The sequence below is a fragment of the Podarcis vaucheri genome, assembly GCF_965113315.1.
Source record: "Podarcis vaucheri genome assembly, chromosome: Z".
Lineage (NCBI taxonomy): Eukaryota > Metazoa > Chordata > Lepidosauria > Squamata > Lacertidae > Podarcis > Podarcis vaucheri.
The window spans coordinates 24,438,612-24,461,294 of record NC_138758.1 but is presented as its reverse complement, the minus strand read 5'-3'; the positions used below and the strand labels follow the sequence as shown (position 1 = coordinate 24,461,294).

Here is a 22,683-nt window from a genome sequence, read left to right as displayed (position 1 = left end):
ACTGCTTTATAGCAAGACAGACCATTGGTAACCCTAGCTCAGCTTTGTATGTGGCACATTTGCAGATCTTCCAACCCACAGGCCAAACATGGCCCACCAGACCTCCCCATTTGGCTCATGGCACCATAAGGGCAAGCCACACCCATCCACTAAAGATGGCACCAGGGATTGGGCAGGTAAGGAAGAGGCTTCAAGGGCAGCATTGGTGGCAAAAAGTGAGCTCCCGGTTGCCCCTTTAATGGAGTTGCTTCCACTACCCATCAGCTGGGGGAGGGAAGCAGTTTCCAGAAGCAGGAAGCAGTTTCCATTTATTGGAAGCCACTTCTGCCTCCCAACGCTGCTCCTCAAACCTCTGGAAACCAGAGTTTCAAGGAATAGTGTGGGGCTGTTTGAAAGCCGCCCCTACCAAGAAAAGGTTTTCCTCTTGACCAAGATTTGGTTCCTTGCAGGTCTCTAGGTAATAAAGAAATTGGTTCCTTGTGAGAACCCAGCTCTTACTGATGAGATAATATGCTGAGAGCATCTGCATTATCTGACATGTGAAAGCCTTTTTACGTAAAATAGCTTTCCCTCACACTACTGAAACTGGTTTTTTCCTCTTTTTTGTACTCAGCTGGTGTATTTTAAAATTGCTTTAATGATACCATCCACACTTTAGGGCTTAATCAGCAAGCGGTACAAAGATTTATATTTAGTGGGTTGCTTGCATCCCACCTCCTCCCCGTAACACACACACACAGGGCAGATTCAAGCCTGAGCACCTTTCGGGAGCTTTGTTAAGACCTTAAAAGCTGGCGTTTGGCATTAGAATTGGGAATAGGTTACTTAGGAAACAGTGCCGACAGTTCACTGAGTTAGATGAACTGTTATTCCATTTGGCTGGGTTTGGCTTTGATACCCTCAAGAGTATTCAGAATGCAGAGAAATCTAAATCTAAATAGCAATCAACCAATTGTGTATTTTTGTATTTGAGTATTTTTAGGTACATTCCAAATGACATTCAAATGTAATTTGCAGAGGTCGCTATATTTTGTTACTGCTGCAAAGCATTCAACTATCTAATAATAATCAGGGCTATTTTTGTGACACTACTCACCAGAACCTCAGGGGTTTTTTGCTGCTCATGGCAGCCATTTTCTGCTGGCCCCCCTGCCACTTTTGTCATTGAAGGAATACTGACACCTCATTTTCTACAAAAACTGGTGCCAGGTGACCGTCTTTGGAGGGGGAGTGATGTGTCACATATTGGAGGGGGGACCCCATTCATGTGCTCCTATCCACGCAGCATCTCCTGCTTAAGTGCCAACAACAGTAAAGTAAAGTAAGAATTTCGTAAGGACTAAACTGCAGTGATGTCCAAACTTTTTTCAAAGAGGGCCAGATTTGATGAAGTGAAGGGCAGTGAAGGCCAACCACAGGGCCACAGGTTGAAATTCTTGAGGGGGTTTTTAGGATTTTACCCCAGGAAATGCCAAAGGGGCTGGATTAAACCGACCAGATTAGGCCCCTGAAATGGACTTTGGACATGCCTGGACTGAAGTGACAAGACCCTCAAACCTAGGTTTGCTTTTCACAGTGGACTAACCTGATTCAACAGCTTTAGATTTGTTTGTGTGTCAAGGTCCCCAAGCCGCCCCAAAATTAACTCACACATTTTTGTTTAAGGTTTTTTGGCGTAATTTTGGCCACAACTTTATTTAAGTACACAAATGTGAGTGGTTGCTTAGGCATTGGTTATGACTATCTGTCCTTGCCCCAGGGTCAGAACTGACTTCCGGATTCCAGCGGAAGTCAGTCAGGGAAAACAATATTGGGGAGAAATGAAGCTGGGTAACAGACCCTCACCTCTCCCCGCATGCTCCCAGGGGCTTGCACGGCCCAAGCCCGATGCCAGGGATTTGGACAAAAGCATGGAATTCCCTTGCAGCACCAGCATTTGATGGGTAGGCACTTACCCCTCCACCAACCAATTTTTTATCCAATGCCTAACCGCAAACTTTACAAGTTGTGACGATTTGCTACGCAGTAGGCAAAAACCAAACGGCACCAGCCAATCAGCCAAATGGGCAAAATTCCTACCAGGCCCCTGCCCCAAAAGCAGGCAACCCCATGACAGGCATAGCAAGGTCAAAGCGAAAACCCCCAGTTCAGGGAGTGTGGGCAGGTAATCCGGTGCACGCAGCAAAAGAGAATGCCCAAAGCTGCGTGTCCTGTATTTAAAACCTTTGTGCCCCACCCCCAAATTGGCAACATCTCCCCAGAAACTCAATTCCCCAATGACTGCCTGTGGCCATCCATTAGGGATGAACATGCTTTGCGGGTCAGAACACAGGCAGATTATGCACTTCTCTCAATCTTACAATACAGTTTTGGTGCAAAAATAGGAAGTGTGCACATAAGTATGTTTTTTTAAGGTGATCAGAATGCATATTTTATAGGAAAATATGTACAGTGGTGCCTCGGGTTAAGTACTTAATTCATTCCGGAGGTCCGTTCTTAACCTGAAACTGTTCCTAACCTGAAGCACCACTTTAGCTAATGGGGCCTCCTGCTGCTGCCGCGCTGCCAGAGCACAATTTCTGTTCTCATCCTGAAGCAAAGTTCTTAACCCGAGGTAATGTTTCTGGGTTAGCGGAGTCTGTAACCTGAAGCGTATGTAACCTGAAGCGTACGTAACCCGAGGTACTACTGTACTTTATAAAACGTACATGCAAAAATATTTGCAATTTAAATTCAGACTTTTCATTAGAATATTTTCTTAAAGATAAAAGTCTGCATAAAACAGATTTTTATCTTTTATGACTGAGCACCTATGATTGAGCATCTATCAAAATGAAACTAAGTTAGGCTACTTAGTACATCCCTGACCAGAAATGGATTGCCATAAATGTGTACCGTATTTTTCGCCCTATAGGACGCACTTTTCCCCCTCCAAAAATGAAAGGGAAATCTGTGTGCGTCCTATGGGGCAAATGCAGGCTTTCGCTGAAGCTTGGAGAGCGAGAGGGGTCGGTGCGCATCGACCCCTCTCGCTCTCCAGGCTTCAGGAAGCTATCAGCAAGCCTGGGGAGCCCGCGGGAGTTCCCGCAGGGCTCCCTAGGCTGCGGATAGCAGCCTGCTGCCTGGAGCGCAGGACGCGCTGAAGCCGCGGCTGGGGAGGGGGGGAATATACCGTATTTTTTGCACCATAACACTCACTTTTTTCCTCCTAAAAAGTAAGGGGAAATGTCTGTGTGTGTTATGGAGGGAATGCCTATGGGTGGCATGCCTACAGATATTCCTCCTCTAAAAACTACGTGCGTGTTATGGTCGGGTGCGTGTTATAGAGTGAAAAATACGGTATATATTTTTTCTTTACTCCTCCCCCCAGAAAACTAGGTGCGTCCTATGGGCCGGTGCGTCTTATAGGGCGAAAAATACAGCAATTCCCCTAATCTTTAGCTCTTTCGGATGAAAGGGCAGATCGACACCATATATTCAAAGCACATGTTTTCCTGCAAAGCATCCTGTGGAGTGGAATTTGTTAAGGGTGCTAGGAATTGTATGTTTTAGATGAGTATTTAAATGTGCTTTAAATGTGTATTTTTCATTAAAATCTGTGAGAATGTGCCAGCTATTTTTGAACATCAGATTAAAGGCAGATTGAAGATGCCAAATTTAGTGTGTATATAAATATTCGCACACATCCTTTGAAATTGGGGCATGTATGGGTTTTTAATCAACACCACATGCTTCATTAAAAAGAATCCTAAGCAATTAAAAAAGAACTTGACTGCAACTTGCTTACACTGCACAGAATGCAATGGCTACTTGAATAAAACCACATAGTAATGCCACTCTGTGGCTTTTGTTGCATTATGTCATTTTTTCCCATGCTCTTTAGTAGTCTTGGTATGATTGCTCATTCCACTATCTGCTTAAAAAAAACGAAAAAAACCTCCTAAACTAGAATGCCACAAACACTTTCGCCTTTTTTCCTGAGGTCCATATGGGCCTGCATTTTACAACCTTTTACTCTCTAGGCCATAACAAAAAAACCTAGGACCTCATACAGAAATCAAACCTCTCCCTTTGTGCATTCTATCTAAAAGTTTCAATGCAATTATAAGTGAAACACTGAAACATTATTAAAATCAAAAATATACACCTTGGGTCTCTAATTTTTATGTCACTTGAGAAAGTACTCCATCATTCAACTTGCTCTTTCCTGTACCTTTCCCAGTTTTCTCAATCATGATATTATTGTATAGTCAACAGGCTGTAGCAATATATAATCCTAGAAGTGATGCTGGCTCGAGGGATATCTCATTACTTTGGGGGGGGGCAGAATTATAAGATAAAGTTAAGCAAACTGTTCAAGCAATGTGGTAGAACCAATTAATAGGACCTTTAATGACTCACAAATAACAAAATATTATCTTAGGACACATTATGTACAAATCACAGCAAATTGCTTTCCAGTTCTGCAATTTCATAAGTGATTTTTGGAAAAACTATAGATTCTTATAATGGCACGATGTTACTTGTCATTTTGATTTTCAATCCCTTTTGTAATCATTCCCAGTGTTGAGTATACAAAGTTTCTAGCTATACAAGTTGGTAGCTATCGTAAGAATGTACTAGCCCTGCTGGATCAGACCAAAGGCACATTTAGTCCAACTTTCTGATCTCACAGTTACCAAGCAGATGCCTGTGAGAAACCAAAAGCATGAATTGGGTACAATAGCACTCTGCTCATGTGTGATTCCCAGCAAACGATGAGGCATGCTGCCTCCAGCTGTGGAGGTAGAACACATCTATGGCTACTAGCCACTGACAGCCTTAACCTCCATGAATTTGTCTAAGCTCTTTTTAAAGCAATCCAAGTTGGTGGCCATCATTACATATTGCAAATCCCATAGTTTAATTACGTGCTGTGTGAAGACGTTCAGCCACTTATTGTCGTCATTAAGTGTAGAGAAAGAGCTTATTTAGGCAACAGAGAGCAGCACTGGTGTAGTATAGTGCTCGCAGGCTACACCCTGACCAATGCTTATTCCTTTCCTCAAAAATAAGTGTACACACATATGAGGACATATATTATACACATATTACAAAATCACTTATAGTCTCCTTTTAGGGTGGCAGTAGCTCCTTTTGAGATTTTAAGCAGCTCTGGGCTGGTGATGCCTGGATGGTGATGGGACATGGCAAGTTTAGGCTGTTTCCTGGAGGTCAGGTCTAGCCTAAATTAGTATTACTGATGATAACCAATTTGAAGTTCCACATGCATAAGAAGAGCTCTCCGAATACAGTGGTACCTCGCAAGACGAATGCCTCACAAGACGGAAAACTCGCAAAACGAAAGGGTTTTTGGTTTTTTGAGTTGCTTCGCAAGACGATTTTCCCTATGGGCTTGCTTTGCAAGACGAAAAAAACCACAAGACGAAAAAACTCGCGGTACGAATTAATTTCGTCTTGCAAGGCACCACTGTACCAGGTGTTGGGGCCCAAAAAGAAAAGAAAATCAGAATAGTTGGAAACAGAGGATGGTATTCAATGCTAGCCTTACTCAGGATAGTCCCATTGAAGGTAATAAACATGACCAACTTGAGTTCATTAATTTCAGTTAGTCTACTCTGAGTAGGACTTAGCTGAATACAACCCAGAGGGTTGAATTCAGTATAATTTTCCCAATATTCCAAGGACTTCCTCTCCTCTCCCTGTTCACCCCAACATCCCCACCAATCTGCCTTGGGGTATTTGTAGAACCCCCATAACAGATTTCAGGGGAGTGGAAGGAGAGGTAGTCCCACTGCAAAGGGAGAAGACCTTGGTGGTATTGGGTGCTTGGGGTTGGGTACAACCCTGAAACCTAAAGTAGAATCTTTATAGCACATAGCAAAACAAGAAATTATACCATCACTTCTGTTTGTCAATTTCTTTTTTTAAAAAAGAGATTCATACCTCCTTAGAGAGCATTTGGAGAATCTTCCTTGAGGTGGTCTAATAAATCTATTACTGAATATATCTGAATGTTGCAATATCTCCCAGACCTGCCATGATTATTAGTGCTTAAGCTTATCAGTCTTAATAATTAATACTTGTTTTTACTGCAACTCTGCTTCTCTACTACTTTATATTTATTATAGTACACACACACACACACACACACACACACACATATATAAAATATAAAATTACAGTACTTTATATTTAGTACAGTTTAATGATAGGGTCAACTGTAATAAACATCTGATTGATGAAATGCATACCATTGCCTAGGTATATATTCCTCAAAGTGAGTGCATATGTGTGTGTGTGTGTGTGTGTGTGTTGTGTGTGTGTGTGTGTGTGTGTGTGTGTGTGTGTATATATATATATATATATATATATATATATATATATATATGCATGTCATGAGTATGCATCAGCTTTGAAAGTGTCAGAGAGGAGGATTTTTGTTTGTTTTTGCTTCCCCTAGCAATTGCCTAGGACTCCTTAGGGAGGCCAGTTTCATACCTTGAAAATCTTGGGTCTCCACCAAATCCACTGACCTGCACTCTACTACATTCATACACATATTATGCAAATGGATTTTATGATGGGGAAATAAAAAGTGCAGATTATGCAAATGTAAATCAAGCCCTCCAGGTCACCATGAATGTGGACCTCGGTGATTAAGTGTTTGTCTTTGTTTCCTTCTAATGTGTTGCCAGCACAGTTGCAAAAGAGGAAAAAGTCTGGGGTTTTATTTTCTTGCAATTTTGAAAATGTTCCATCTGTCTGGAGAGTTACAATTCATTTAGTCCCACTGTTGCGTCTCTTGAATTAAAATGCTTTCCCTGGCGGTGAATTTTTGGATGTGTATGTGTTTTTCTATTGAGATTCAGCTCTTCATGGAAGTTGACCTTTTAGAGAAAGCTTGCTTCATTGTGAATTGTGGGTGTTAGAAAGGTAAACATATTCAGTACTTGTTATTCAATGAGTTTGGATTTTGAAAGTCATTGTCAATAGGTTAATCCTTTTGTACAGACACTCTCCTTGGCAAAGAGGCATCTTATACAAATAAAGGTTTTACCACAATGCTAATTTTGCAGCCTTTCTGTCAATTGTCAAAGGAATGTATCTCTGCAGAGGTCTTAAAATTGGTTATTTGTAGTTTGCATTCACCTTGTGTCAGCACAGTTCAAAAGAGAGCTTCGGTTGCAGACTGGTTGTAATCTTGACCAAGAAGTCATTAAAACCCAGGGCTTCCATGCAGTACTTTATGGGTTGAATTTGTTCTTTGAAGCCTCTTGCAAATATTTATAAGTGTCGTGGGCATCAAAGCTTTTCCCTAGGAGGGAAAAAGAGAAGAGCAAACACTTCTCTAACGTTAAAGGTCCTTGAGGAAGTGTGGGGGGTGTCTTCTCTGGTGAAATAGAATTTTCTCTTGAAATCATAGAATGGGAAATCAGGGATCAGAAATAGACCATGAACACCATCTTTGATAGGCTTTTGAGAAATTGATTGATATGCAAGGCCACAATATCACTCAGGTTTTGTTTTGTTTCGAAAAAGCAGATTTTTAAAGTTATTTATCTTAATATTACCACTTTCTAGATATTCTCTGTCCTTGCATTATGCATTATATTCTGAAACACATTTGCATGCTATGTTTATTTTTATTTTATATAGACAGGATACTGTAGCATGCCTTCCATATGAATGCTAAATCATTTTTTGCTAATTTATTGGGTCATTTTATCAACAACAAGAAAGGGCCCAATGAGGAATTAAAGTACAGTCCCCAATTTGTGCTATGCATGCCCAATTACTGTAAGAAAAGTTCAAGAAGGTCCCTGCTATTTTTGAAATTACAACATGATCTAATTCTCCTTCTGAAAATATTTTCATAGGTTTGTGATGGAACTGTGCACAAACAACAACAAAAACCTGCTCTATCCTTCATACTGTCAGTTGATTGCTGAGTATTTCATGGAAGTAAACAACTGTACCACTTGTTGCAGAAAGCTTCCAATTAGAGACTTTTAGGCAAATATCTCACTAATTAGGACTAATTAGGCATTCCTTGCCCTATTTTTCATGCAAGCCAGCAGTGGTTTCCAATTAGAACTCTAGTAGATTTGGGCTGCAATCTTCTATCCACTTACCCAAGTGTAAGACTGACCAATCACCCTCAGTGTGATTTATTTCTGAGTAGATATTTCTTCATCCATACATAAACCAACACATTTGTCTAATCCTCTTCAAGTCATTCAGGTTGAAGACCCTCAGAACACCCTGCAGTGATAAATTCCAGAGCTCATATTCCAAAATTGAGCTTCTTTGGAAAACTCCGGGTTTTAGTGTTAAGAATAAGTGTTAAGAATGAGGCTACTAATAAGCTCATCCCCAGTGTTTTGAGAATTGCAGCACTACCACATTCTCAAATTTCTTGCCTTTTCCTTCCTTCCATTGTTTATAAGCTTCCTACCAGGTGCCATGTGCAAGGCCAAAATTTGGTGCCTGTAAGAGAGGCTTTGGGCTTTGGCGTAGAGGTGTGAGGCTCTGGCAGGGTTCTAGAGCCCTTCTATTTCCTTCCCAAAGCAGAGCACGCACAACTAGGCTTTGGGAAGGAAGCAGAAAGGTGCCCTGCCCAGTTGGCCTCTGTGCCCCGGGGAGGACCAGTTACACTGCCCTAAATCCACCTCTATACCCATCATTTGAAAATATTGTAGCAGTGTACAACAACATCAACAAAAGGATTGAAATAATTAAAGAGCTAAAACAAAAATAAAAATATTAAATCCATTTGCAAAGCTTATAGGAACCATATCTAACAATGCTGCCCTGAAAAAGCCTGGTTGGGGGGAAAAGGATGTCCTACCTGAATTTCCAAGGGGAGTGTATTCCAAAGTAATGGATAGAATCACACTAAATATACTTCCTGGACATGTACCCCCCACAAGAGGGTCTCACTTTGTGATCTAAGGCTTTGAGTAAGAAGCTGTGGGAAGCTGTGGTTATATTCCTTTCTCTGCAGGCAGTGCATAAACAGGTTTATTGCTGTGGGATTCTTTATTTTTATTTTTGCAATGATGACCTCATATTAATATTCAAGGAGAGCTGGTTCTTCAGATGCCTACTAGGACAAGAGCTTTTGCCAGACAAATAATTACATGGCATGGTCAGGGAGAATCAATAAACACTGTGCAATTTTACAATTAAGCCTCTTGTCTGAGACAGAGTATGCCCATCATTTCAGCTCTTTAGCAGTTTGAAAAGCTATCATAAAACAATTAATACCTAGCAAAAATAGCAACTAGATTTTATGCAAGCAAGAAGCAAGTTGTGTTTTTGTTGTGGTGTTTGTTGGATATCTCCTGCCTTACATTGTGATTTATCCCTCACTCAGAGATAACATCAAGTATCACACCATGTTTGTTTGGGGGTCATACTGTTCATAACAGTGGCTATCAGTGCTGGAACACCTGCCCAGATACACCCTATGTCGCACAATTCCATAAAAAGGTGTGTTGTAGTCATTTAAAAAGTGTACCTTGCTTTTCATCATCCCAGGAGCCTATAAAGTAAAAATGACATAAAAGTGCACAGCCTTCCACTTACTTTGGTGCACTCCTCACCCCCACCACCAGCCAAGAAAGAATGAATAAGTGATGGATAAATGACTGGAGAGGATGACTGTGGTTCATTTGGATGAATGAATAAGTGTGTATAATGAAGATGATGATTTATATGCCTCCCATCTGTTTGGGTTGCCCCAGCCACTTTGGGTGGTTCCCAACAAAAAATAGTAATAGCACAATACAACATCACACACTAAAAATTTCCCTTCAGATGTCTTTAAAAAATCACATAGCTGTTTATCTGCATGACATCTGTTGGGAAGGCATTCCACAGGGCAGGTGCAACCACCAAAAAGGCCCTCTACCTGGTATGAATGTACATTTGTGTGTGAGAAAGAGATAAAATATTATAATGGGTGATTAATGAAAGGGAGGCAGGGAGAGAAGGAGTGTCCCATTCATATATTTTTTGCTTTGACCCCATCCATTGCCATCGGTATGTGGCCCCTGACCACTTTTGGCCAAGGCAAGAGTGAGGAACTTCCTTATTTTGCACATGAGGCCATTTATGCTACGGCAAGCCCACCTGCCCTACACCTGATGCTATATGTGGAGCAGGCAGAGAAACGTCTGAGCAAAAGAAGGGTTGAGGCACCACTGATCAGCTAATCAACACAGTGCATGAGACCCAGGTTGTAGTAGAGCTTTTGAGTTGGAGAATGGCAAGGACAGAGGGGCACTGGTATTATCGACTCATCTTGTGGATGTTCTTCTGGGTGTGGCCCTGTGTGCAATTCTTCTTCTGATGAAGTTCCCTGAAGAAGGTGAATCTGATCGCATGGTCATGACAAGCCAAACTGTGCAAATCCAAACTGTGCAGATTCAAGTAACAGTTAGATTTTGTAGTTATATGGGGACTGGGAAGGAGTCATTGTTTATTTGGTTATGCATCCCAGTTAACCCAATTTAAATTAAACATAGTTATTCAAATCTCTGGAGCAATTGCATTTGACTGTTGTGCTCAGGTCTGCTTGCTGCATCTCCAAACGGATATTGTAGAGCTGGAAAGGGCTCAGAAAAGGTAAACCAAAATTTTCAAGGGGCTGGGACGATTCCTAGATGAGGAAAGGTTACAACATTTGGGGCTTTCTTAAAGGTAAGCAGGTACTTGATAAAGGTGCAGACATTTATCCCTGGTGTGGAGAAAGTGGTTAGAGAGTTCTTTTACTCTCATAATGTAAGAACCCAGAGACATCCAATGAAGCTCAGTAATGGAAGATTCAGGAGAATCAAAAGTAAGCACTTCTTCCCATATTACATAGTTAAACTATGGAATTTACTTCCTCAAGATGTAGTGATGGCCACAAACCTAGGGCTGTTTGCCCCACTGCTTTCCCCTGGAGAAACCCAATCTTTAGCAAAGGTCAGTTGGGTTTTCTCCAGATTGGAAAGTGGGTTTTCCCTTAGAAAGGAGCAGGCCAAAGTGAAAACCACTCAAACCCATGCCTGGAAAGTGTTGGTCAAGCGGAAAACCGCTTGGACTCATGCATTCTAGGCATGGGACAAGTGGAAGTGTGGATGAGTCCTTAGAAGACTTTAGAGTTTTAGACAAATTAATGGAAGATAAGGCTCTCAATGCCTTCTAGCTAGGATTGCTGTGTTTTACCTTTAGTATTGGAGGTGGTAAATCTCTGAATACGAGTCACTGGAGAACGCAGTAGGGAGAGTGCTGTTGTGCTCTTTTCTTGATTCCTGGGCTTCCCATATGTGTCTGGAGAAAAGAGGGTGCTGGACTAGAGAAGCCTTTGGTCTTATCCAGATGTCATCTTGTTTTCTGGGTTGCCCTACACTCCACATTACATTGTAAGGCTCTGATAAGCTGCAAACTTGGTTTCTGAGACCATGTTGATACTGGATGAGTGGATAGTTGATTCAAAATGGACTCCTGTCCTTTACAGTTGTATACAACAACACAGTCAATATTTAACTTCTAGGCCTTGAAGTCAGAGTATAATGGCAATTGCTTTCATGCCCTAGACTCACAGAGGAAGTGGGTAATGGAAGATGAGCGTGATCAGTCTCCTTCTCCCAGCTGGCTGCGAGGTTGCATTGTGTGACCCAGAAAGTACAGGCAGATCCTCCATTGCTTTATTACTGCATAGCTCACTCTGGCATGTATTTCTCAATTGCCCAGTCATCCCATCTAAGAACTGGTTCTGCCTACTGGCTTTAAGTGTGTGAATGAAGCCTTCAAAGATACACAAGCTCCCTCCACCCTAAAACAAAAACAAAACACCCCAACCCTCACTGATATGTTCTCTGCTTTTCTGTACCCATTACTATAGCTCTGTATTTTCCTGTTGTGGCTCAAGGGAGATTCAGGAAAAGCAGAAAGAATAAATCCCCTCCTTTCACACTGCAGCCCTGATCCAAAATGTAGGGTCCGGGTGGCTATGTGTCATAGTTTACAGTTAAGGATGAACAAAGCTGTCAATTACAGTTTCTTTCATTCTTATGTTCAGTTTTCCACATTCCTGCATCTGTTTGTTAATATTTCTTTCATGAGAACTCAGCATCTTGGTGGACATTTATCCTAATAGATTCATTTTTTTTGTACAATTTTCCCTAATAAAATGCATTTATGTAGATTGTTTTCATCAATGTATAGATTTTTATGAGCTTCCCCCCTAATTTACATACCCATTTTTAGTTGGTGAATTGCATCACAAAATCTGGCATCATGTGAATTTCAAAGGCTAGCTGCATTTCAGTTTGTGTATTATTTCGGGCAATGAGATTTACATGGGTTCATATTAAAATGCCAGCCAAATGGGATTTTTCTCCCATCCCTAGTTCACAGAGGACAATCCTCTATTTGAAGGGTGGTTGGAGGACTGCTCATCATTTGAAGATATCCTCTGTTTGATGGGCTGCCCAGTGTAAATCCAGATAAAATGATAGATGTTGAGAATGGAGCCTACACGGGCCTTGATGTTGCCCATCAACAGTGAGCCTCTGGACAGCAAACTGAGTAGACATATTTGGTCACAGAGCTCCCCAATGCAGTGAGATATATTGCATCTCCATATGCATTATTGTATATATTTCTAGATTTTATCTATACATGTAAATCAGCATATGCAAGGCTTATGCAAATCTGCATCTACTTTGTTCTGGTTATTGTTTTTGAGGCATGAAAGTGACAGTCCTAAATTCACCTCCCCTCCCTCAGCCACTGGAGCCAACTCCAGGGGGCCGTGGGTGATTCAACACCCACAATAATATATTTGCTGGGGCTGGGCCTCCTCAAAGTCAGTGTGCAAAGTTGAAGCACTTTGTTGCGGGCAGCCACAATATTCGGTGCAAGATGGCACCTGTGCCCTCAGCTGATTTTAGGAAAAGAAATAATGGACCAGGTTTAACTAACATGGTGCATTAGTGGAAGCACTCCCATAAATATAATGGGGGTTTCTCTGTCTCCTGCTCCCACCTCCCCCAAATTCATTCTGGAGAGACAGGAGGAGAGGGGGGATTGTTTTGTTTTCCATCTGGTAAGTCCACTCACCCTCTCTTGTGGGCACCAATACAGTCTGGCATTCCCCTCCCCCCCACTGGAATCCGACATGGGAAGTCCCGGGGACTGTTTCCCAAGGAAAGGAAGTGTCTGGGCTGAGCTTGTTGCCTCGGTAATTGGTCCCACCTGCTAGCCTAATCAGCGAATCATGAGAGGGCATGGGCCACCAGGGTGTGGGCTTAACCAGCCTCACAATATATTGCATAGGCATGTGGAACGATCAGGTTAGCAAGATGTTGAATTACACCCATGTATATTAAGATATCGAGGTATGGGCAAGCTGCATAAAGTGAAGCTTGGTCCTAAACCACGATCCAAGTAAGTAATCTCTCCTCCTTGATCACCACCAGAGACAAATACAGTATTTTGCTGCTACTGCTGTCATAAATCATTTAATAAATCATATGTCCAAACATACAGACAAGCCTGCAGCTAGAGAAACCATGTTATTTCTCCTCCATGCAGGGAGGCCTGATAAGGCAGGTAAGAAACAGCTGGGGAGAGATGCAGCTGTGGACAGTGAGACATCAGAGTTTCTTGTAACCAAGCGGGAAGTGAAAGCATGAGACAAAAAGAGGGCCTTGTTAAGATATTCCTCTCACGGAACTATGGTTTACAGAGTCATTTAACAGTGTGTATCTCTTCCCAGGAAAATCTGGGAATGGTAGCTCTGAAAGAGAAACAGGGGTACCTTAACAACTCTCAGCAGTCTGAACAAACTACACTTCCCAGGATTCTTTGGGGGTTGCTTGAGGGATGCAGTTTGAAGTGGCATGATAATGCTTTAAATGTATAGTGCCAATGTGTCCGCCATTGAACCAAAGCACAGAAGGCAGAAGGTGCTGGGAAGGAACTTGAGGGGCTGGCAGGGTACAGGGTGATGCCTCAGACTATATCCAACAAGAAACTGCTGGAGCGCATTCATGTTAATATCCTGTGCCTAAGAAACAATCGTAAACTGAACTGTTCAGTGGTTGTCACTACAGGAACAAAGGTACTCACAACATGGATACCAGACCTCTTGAAATAGCCCTGCCCATGGAATAACTTGTTACAAGATCTTGTTCCCCAGTGAGTATAAATGTGGTGGCGATTTTGCAGAATCCCTGAGAGTACAAATTCCACACACACACACCCCAAACACACCTCACCCCACCAGCTACCACAAGGAGAAATAAATCTCCACAGCAACCTGCATTATTAACTACTCGAGCACCCATACATTAGATGAACTCTGGGTCTCGGCTTGCTTTAATGTAGCCACTGTAACCTGAATAGAATGAGGGATGGTTGCGTGAAGCCACGAGGGAATTCCTTTTTTAGATGTTAGAGCCATAGGTCACTGAATGGGTTAATTGCACCCACTTATCTTTTTAAGGCTGAGCTATGATGTTTAGACTAAACCCCTTTAAAGCATTTAATCCCTGACAACTGGTGTTACAGCATTTAGTTTCTAAATGTACAAGGGCTATCAAATTTTATGGTATAACAAAATTAAGGTGTTACGACTAGCAGTGGGAACATACCTATTTTTACCTCTCTAAACTATAAATACTTAAGGTAAAGCCAAGACTGAAGAATGTTTCCAAACCTATAAAAAAGTAGCTCCTAATTTCACGTTTCAGAATAGAACAGGGAGTGTTATGCTGCAGTATTTTAGAACTACACAGTGCTTTTATTTTAAAGCCTATGGCTGTTCATTGTGCATATGGCTCAGATGCTTAAATCCTCCTTAATGTGAGCTGAAGTGCATACAGGACTTCAGTGTGTGAGTTTAGTACCTTATAAAGGCCTAAATGTATAGTCTCAGCTTCGGTCAGGAGCTCGGTCCTGTTATTATGCAACTGAATGTTTCCTTGTCATCTGGAGGACAGAAAAATGAGAATGGGCCTTTTCTGCAGTGGCTCCATGCTTGTGAGATGCTGCCCCCAGGAAGGCTCACCTGGCACCTTCATTACATATCTTTAGGCACTAGGCAAAACATTCCTCTTCTCCTAAGCCTTTGGCTACTTAAACAATCCATGGCCTTTTAAATCTAGGTGGGGTATTGTTTTCGTTTGTTACTATGATATGTATTTTTTATGTTTTTATACTGCAAACCACCCAGGAACAGATAAAGTCCTCACCACAGTGAACACCATAGAGAATTATTACCATTCATGTCTATGGGGAAACATAAAGTCCTGTTTTTCCGTGCAACAGTGCAGTGGGGGGGAAACATCTGTGAAGAACATGCCCCATATTCTGTTCTGTGATCAATGGGGTGAACTTGTCCATTGAACCAGCATAAGAGGGCAGATGGTTGGGGGCTGGAAAATTGGCAGGCTTATACTGTGACGTACCATCCTACCCACCCTAATGGGCTAGACTTCACTGACTGCACCCACTCCCAACCTCCACATTGTTGGTGTAATGTGAACAATGACTTCTTCCATGTCTTGACTTAGCATATCTCCCACCTCTGGATGTTCAGAGATTGAGTGTAGGATTTGCTGGGTCATTCACCCTCCCATTGGTTCAAGGATGTAGAGACTGGTGTGACAGTCTCTAGGGCATTGCTTTCCTTATGGTCCTGTTTGCATATCGTGTTGTCTTGTCCTGCCATGTCTATCCAGCTTGCTGCCAGGGGCGGGGAAACTGTTTCAACTGAGAAGAGCATGGGAGTTTAGCATTGTAATTTCACGTGGATTAATTTTGGGGCAGAATCCCAGCATACGGTTCTTTCCTGCCATTTAAAATTTGGTGTGACCTGGTGTTCCACAGTTCCATAAAGCAACAAACGTTGCTGTGTAAAAGGAACAATAAGACATTGGGACAGAAGCACTTGCTTCTGTGTGCTGGTCCCTCAAACCCTTGAGTACCCCCAGAAGAAAAGCACTGTAACACACTAAACTACATGTCTGAATGCAGCCTTAGTCACATTAATTATTATTTTTAAGGGTCTACTCTGAGTAAAACATAGCTGATTGCCTCTCAAGGTCCCCAAGAGCACATACAGAAACTATGCACTTGGAGGTTGTGGGGAGGGGGGCACAACAAGTGTGGTGCTTCTCTCTTCCCCCCACCCAATGCTTTTGGTGAACCTGATATTTCATTATGAAAATGGCTATGATATAAGCAAAAAAGAAACCAGCAGAGTTAGTGATATAGCTTCTAGATTGGACCTAGCAGGAAATACCACAATCATACTTCTTCTTCTTCTTTTAAATCTTTCTGTACTTTTACAAGTACTTGTAATTGACAGTTTGCTTCAGCCCCAGCTGTGTTGTGCAGTTTAACATCATGAAGGCTTTCAATTTCCTTTAACTTTCTAATATGTTCCAAAGTCACTTTTTCTTAGGTTCTTGGCATAACCAGTCTTCTTTGAATTATTATAGAACAAACAGCAAGTGGCAGGCAATTCGGAAGAAATTATGTGGTGTTTGAGAATTTAAAAGACCTTTTGCATTTCCTTCTTGCAAATTTGCAAAAAGGAAAAGGCAAGTAAGGGACTAGAAATGAAACTTTAATGTGGATATGATATGTGCCCTTTGCCACTTGATGGAACTTCTGCTGTGCATTTGCACAGAGTCATAATATCTCTGAACAGAAGAAAAGCCTTCACAATTAATATACCAAAACTATATATCAACATTCTGCATATACACTGAATAGGTAAAAAGGGGAGAAAGAACTGCTGTTAGCTCTTTTTATCATTCTATTTCATCAAAATGCTGGTGAATGCTTATTTGCATAATCTCATTCTTTTTATTTTCTATAGAAAAATACTGTGTGTTCCATAAAACTGTGCACCAAGTAACCACCCCCCACAATGCACCCTTGATCATAGTTGTAAAACCTCCTTTGCATACACCTTAGCTTGTGAAAATCCTTCTTAAATCGTGTTCCCCAGAACTGGACACAGCACTCCATGTGCTGTCTGACCAAGGCAGAGTAGAATGATGCTATTACTTTCCTTGATTGGGATGCTATACTTCTATTGATGCTGCCTAGAATAGCATAAGCCTTTTTTGCTGCTTCTTCACACTGCTGACTCATATTAAGCTTGTAGTCTACTAAGATTCCATTTACATACTAGATGTCTCCTATCTTATACAGTGGTACCTCGGGTTAAGTACTTAATTCATTCCGGAGGTCCATTCTTAACCTGAAACTGTTCTTAACCTGAAGCACCACTTTAGCTAATGGGGCCTCCTGCTGCTGCTGCGCCGCCGCTGCACAATTTCTGTTCTCATCCTGAAGCAAAGTTCTTAACCTGAAGCACTATTTCTGGGTTAGCAGAGCCTGTCACCTGAAGCATATGTAACCTGAGGTACCACTGTAGTTGTGCAGCTGGCTATTCCTGACTAACCTTACCTTTGTCCCTATTGAAATTCATTTTGTTAGTTTGGGCCCAGTTCGCCAATCTGTTAAGGTCATTTTGAATCTCAATTCTGACTTCTGTGTCTTAGCTACCCCTTGCAGCTTGGTGCCATCTGCAAATTGGGTGATCATCCACTAAAGTTCCTTCATCCAGCTTGTTTATTAAGACATTGAACAACAATGGGCCCTGGACAGAACCCTTTGGCATCCCACTGATGATGAGGAACCATTAGTGAGCACTCTTTGGGTTCAGTGAGTCAACCCAGCAACAAATCCACCTAACACTTGTCTCATCCAGCCCACACTTTGTCAGCTTCTCTGAAAGAATAACAAGGGGGATTTTATCAAAAACCTAACAGCAATCCCCTAATCCACCAAGTTTGTAACTCTATAAAAGAAAAAAGTTTTTGAGAAACCCATGCCGAGTGAGTAATCGCAGCATCCTTTTCTAAGTGCTTGCAGACTGTTTATCTGATGGAGGGCCCTTCCTAGTATTGAGGTCAAGCAGACTGGTCCAGCAGACCTGGGTCTGCTTTGTTCCCCTTGTTGAAGCTGGGGACAACATTTGCCCACCTTCGGTTTGCAGGGACCTCACCTGTTCTCCACGAATTCTGAAAGATGGTAGACAGAGGCTCTGAGATTACACCTGCTAGCTCCTTTAGTACCCTTGAGTATAGCTCATCAGGTTCTAGAGATTTAAAACATGAGAAATTAAATTATTTGTAACAGTGTTTTACTGAAAATTAATGAAAAAATAAATATTTTTTTAAAAACTGAAATTAAATGCAGCATGGCAATACAAGCAATGTGTCAACATATCTTTTTAGTGGTCACTCAAAAGCCTGGGCAAATATTTATTTATCCGGAGCATTTGTAACCCCATCTTCAGCCAAAAAGGCTCCCAGAGCAGCTTATATAATGATCAAAACAAGACAGTCCCTACCTGAAGACATACAATCTAAAAAATATGGCACACAAGGGAAAGGGGACAAGGAAGGAAGAGGAAAATCAAAACTCAAGTACCAATTTCTAAATCATGAAATACTCACCAGTCACACTCATGCTTTCATCCCAGGTGCAGCTTATCAGCATTCCAATTCTCGTTCAGAAGCCAAGTTAACTCACATGCCCAACGACAACCCCAGTTGATCCAGCCTCTTCCCTAGCAGCAAGCCCATCTGTAACTAATTGTCCTGGGGGAGTGCCCTCTCCACACCCCATAGGAGCTTTGCCTGTGGCTAGACTCACAGTTAAGTCAGGCCCCACATCATCCCTGCTTCTGAGTGTGCAGTGGTAGCCAAAGTCATTTTGGTCCCTGAGGTGCAATAGCAAATGGCATCCCACTCTCTACCCACCTGTTTAAGTCTATCAACATAGTACAGTAGGCTTCTGACACAAGTTGTTCTGACATCTGAGATGGGATGGTGGTGGTGAGGAAACAAAAATAGTCTTCCCCCAGGAAGTAAAATTACAACAACAAATTGAATTTTATTGACACCGCCTATCAGTTGCCTAAGATGGCTGACTCACTCTGCCTGTTGTTAGAGCTGGCCCCAACAGATAGCACCCTCCTCCCAAGTCAAACTGCATGGCACCTCAAGGATGGTCAGGTCCAGAAAAGCGCACAAGTGCCTCTCCCTCGCCTGGCAGTAAAAATGCAGTGATTTTGCTTCCATTTTATGAAATCCCAAATTAGGTGGTTACAGGAAGCCGTATCACTCTACCTGTTGGAAAGGCTGGTTTTGAAAGGGTATATTCAAAGAAACTCCCTGAATGATCTGTTATATATGCACCTCAGGAATGATTCAGACTTTGAAGGAGAATATTTCCCAGCTCATGCACTGTCACACAGCCACCCAACCCTCCAAAGATGCTTCGGCGGCTGATCTTTTTACAGGGTGATCAAGTGGCTTTTATTGAGTTGAATACATTTGCTCACTCGGTTTTGGAGAGTCGTCCTTCATTTATTCTTTCCCTTTGGAAGTACTTTCAGGTGCAAATTGCTGCTATCTGAAGTCTTGAACTGAGAGGCTATTATTCTCCATGCTCAGATTAAATTAATTTTGAACAGTTTAATGCAGCATGTCCGAGCTTCAAGTCCAAGTGGTGTCAAATCTATTTCTCTGCTTTTTTAAGCTGCACCTTCAAGGGCAGTATGACTCATGCTGAAAGTATTCTAATGGATTTTGCTAAGCGTTATTATTTTTGTTTCATTTGCAAGCCATCAGGCAACAAATGATAATCATTTTCTTCGTGAATTTATAGAAAAGGAGGCATCATTCTGAGCCACTCCAAATAGGAATGTGTTTCATTTGCCTTGCTATTCAAATGAAATCAACAGGGTGGGGAACGCAGACGCCATTGCAGCGAGATGTATTAAAAGCTAATGGGAAAAGATGAGGAACTTATGCTATGTTTTTACGTGTCGAGGTCCCCAGGTCCACCCCAATAACTCACACATCACACAGAAGTTTTTGTTTAAGATTTTTGGCATAATTTTGGCCACAACTTTATTAAAATACAAATTTGTGAGTGGTTGCGTAGGCATTGGTTGCGACTATCTGCCCCTACCATGGGGGACAGTCTGACATTCCGCACGATGCGGAAGTCAGAATGGGGGAATACACTTGGGGGTTACGCGGAGCAGGGAACCTGCCCTCACCCCAAGTGCAACCAGGAGCTCATTGCTATGGCCCGAGCCCCCTTGACAGAGTGGACAAGCAATAGTTAGCCCCCAATTCCTTTAACGGAATCCCTTGCAGCAGCAGCATTAGAGGGGCAGGCACAGCCAATCCATGCCCCTCAACCAACCAAACCATAAACCAATGCCTAACCGCGAACCTTACAAGTTGTGACGATTTGCTACGCAGTAGGCAAAAACCAAATGGCCCCAGCCAATCAGCCAGATGGACAAAATTCCTACCAGGCCCCCGCTCCAAAGCAGACGACCCCATGACAGGCATAGCAAGGTCAAAGCAAACAACCCTATTCTAGGGAGGGAGGGACGGGCAATCTGATGCACGGGCGAAAAGAGGAAGCTCTAGCCTCGTGCAAGGAGTTTTACTATTTCTGGCTGTCAATCAAAAAATGGCAACATTAACTTCTTCCCAACAACAAGGGAAGCCCCAATCGTATCAGTGGCCAACAATCAATTAGCCCGCCCCCCAACTTTGGAGTGTCCTGGCAGCCCCCACCGCAACACGTGCTCTCCATGAAGGAGAACACGCTTTGTTGTGCAAAGAAGGAAATACCTTAGATGGAAGCCTGTGTAGTAAAATTAAGAGGTTTTTATTGGTGAGCTGTCTGGGTCTGGTGTACTGTATCAGGCATGGAGTCCTTGGGGTCCACCAGATGATGCTGAACTATAGTTCCCAACTGCCCTAGCAAGCATGGTCTATTGTCAGGGATAATGGGGCTGCAGTCCAGGACCACAGTTCCCCTGCCCATGAACTACATGGTTCATTGCTGTTTGCTGAGTTGCAAAGTCATCATTATCATCAACATCATCTCCAAAGCCTTCATAAATCTCCCTATTTATTCTCTGCAAGCTGAAGAAGGCTTTGGAACTCTCCATGAAGGAGGTTTCTCTCCCTGTCCATGGATGTTGCCAGCAGGCATCCTCCTTTTTAATTTACATAGGTATTTAGCCTACTGTTCTTTTCTTCTGCCCTGTGTTTTAATCTGCATTTTAATTTAATTATGTTTTTAAAAGCCTGCTTAAAAAAACCTTTTAATCATCTCTTATCAGATTTTTATTATGTTTTTGCTTAATACATTGTGAGGACAAGTTATTTTCCATTATGGATTTTTTTTTTATTAACCACCTTGAATATTCTTTATGCAATGGTTGAGTGTTCAGTGGAGGCAGTTCAATTAGGACGGGTGGGTTACTGCCCCACCAATCTCAGTTTTCCTTGAGCAGTGCTGTAGCTACAGAGATGGGGGTGGTGGCTGTTTTTTTGCCCTGGGTGAAGCCTCCAGACAGTGCCGGATTTACATATAAGCTTAACAAGCTATAGCTTAGGGCCCCACTCTCTTGGGGGGGGGGCAAAAAAATTAAAGGAAAAACAACAACTGAATGTACATTTCCAAAATATAAGGTAAAAAACAAATAAAATAAAACCTACATACAGCAACAGTGCTTTGTGCTGAGTAGGCTCCTGTGATGTAAGTAATGGGCCCGCCTGCTATATAAAGGGCCCCATTACCTTCAGTAGTTTAGGGACTCATCAAACCTAAATCTGGCCCTGCCTCCAGAGAAGCACCATTGAGGCTCCCAGCCTGTGTGTGTGCATGCAAAAGCACGTGTGTGGGGATATGCCAAACTGGGTATTTGGCCCAGGTGAAATAAAGCCTACTTTCGTCCCTGCCTTAAGACAGCCCCCACCTGCCTGCGTTCTTACTTACCACTAGTCCAGTGTGTGTTCCTGGCTCTCAGCTTCCTGCTCCTTAAAGTCTCAGTTTAGCCCTTATAGAACTCAGCAGGAAGTAGGATGGAAACAAAACCAGAATTAGTTAACTCTGTCACTGGCTCCACCTCTGGCTATCATTGACTCCAGCTAAGGCTTAGGTGGGCGCCGTTGCTATTCTCAGAGAACAAGGGATGTGTTCATGGTGAGTTCCGGCACCTCTTTTTCTAGAAAAATAGCACTGACTCTAGCTCCACCTACCACTTGCCTCCCTGATTTCTGCCGGCTCATAGACTTCTTTTTTGTTGTGTTTCCAGGCACAGGGCTGAAATTTAAAGCTCCATGTCTGGGTGGTTGTTGTTTTTTGTACTGGTGCTTTCCCTGGGAAAACCCACATTTTATCTCTGATTGCGATTTGCTCTGATTCAGCAGTAAGACATGGGTTTTGCTGAGGAAAGCACTGAGACAAAGAAAAAAGCATTGCTTGAACACAGAGCTTTAGAGCACAAACCTGTGCCTGGAAAGTGCAGTGCAAAAGGAAGTCTGCATGTGCCCAGAAAGAGCACCAATCACCACTGAGAGCCTGTAACCACATGCAGACACATAGCTTGCCATATCCACATAGACAGCTGATTGAGTCACAAGTGTTGCCAATCACTCATGTAGGAGTGAGATGCACACTTGCCCTCTATCTGCCCAACATGCCTCCCCAATCTGCAACATCATCAGCTGTCCATTCAGGGTTGTAAGATTCCAGTAGTTCATACACATATGAAATCCTGCAGTT

General features: G+C 42.4%; 1 protein-coding gene and 1 long non-coding RNA gene across 2 annotated transcripts in view; one reads left to right on the top strand and one right to left on the bottom strand.

Moving 5' to 3' along the window:
• The window catches only part of LOC309524245 (uncharacterized protein), a gene marked incomplete at its 3' end in the record, with an annotated part of 71,286 nt that extends 51,784 nt beyond the window's left edge, over positions 1-19,502 (bottom strand). The window contains exons 1-2 of the mRNA XM_082208708.1: positions 18,537-19,502; positions 18,083-18,175 (exon numbers count right to left, since the gene is read on the bottom strand). Coding sequence (XP_082064834.1) covers positions 18,083-18,175; positions 18,537-18,579 — 136 coding nt within the window. The 5' untranslated portion in view covers positions 18,580-19,502. The remainder of the gene's footprint in view (positions 1-18,082; positions 18,176-18,536) is intronic.
• Positions 1-22,683, top strand: part of LOC309524129 — a 208,473-nt gene that overhangs the window by 122,367 nt on the left and 63,423 nt on the right. The gene's annotated exons all lie outside the window — the stretch shown is intronic.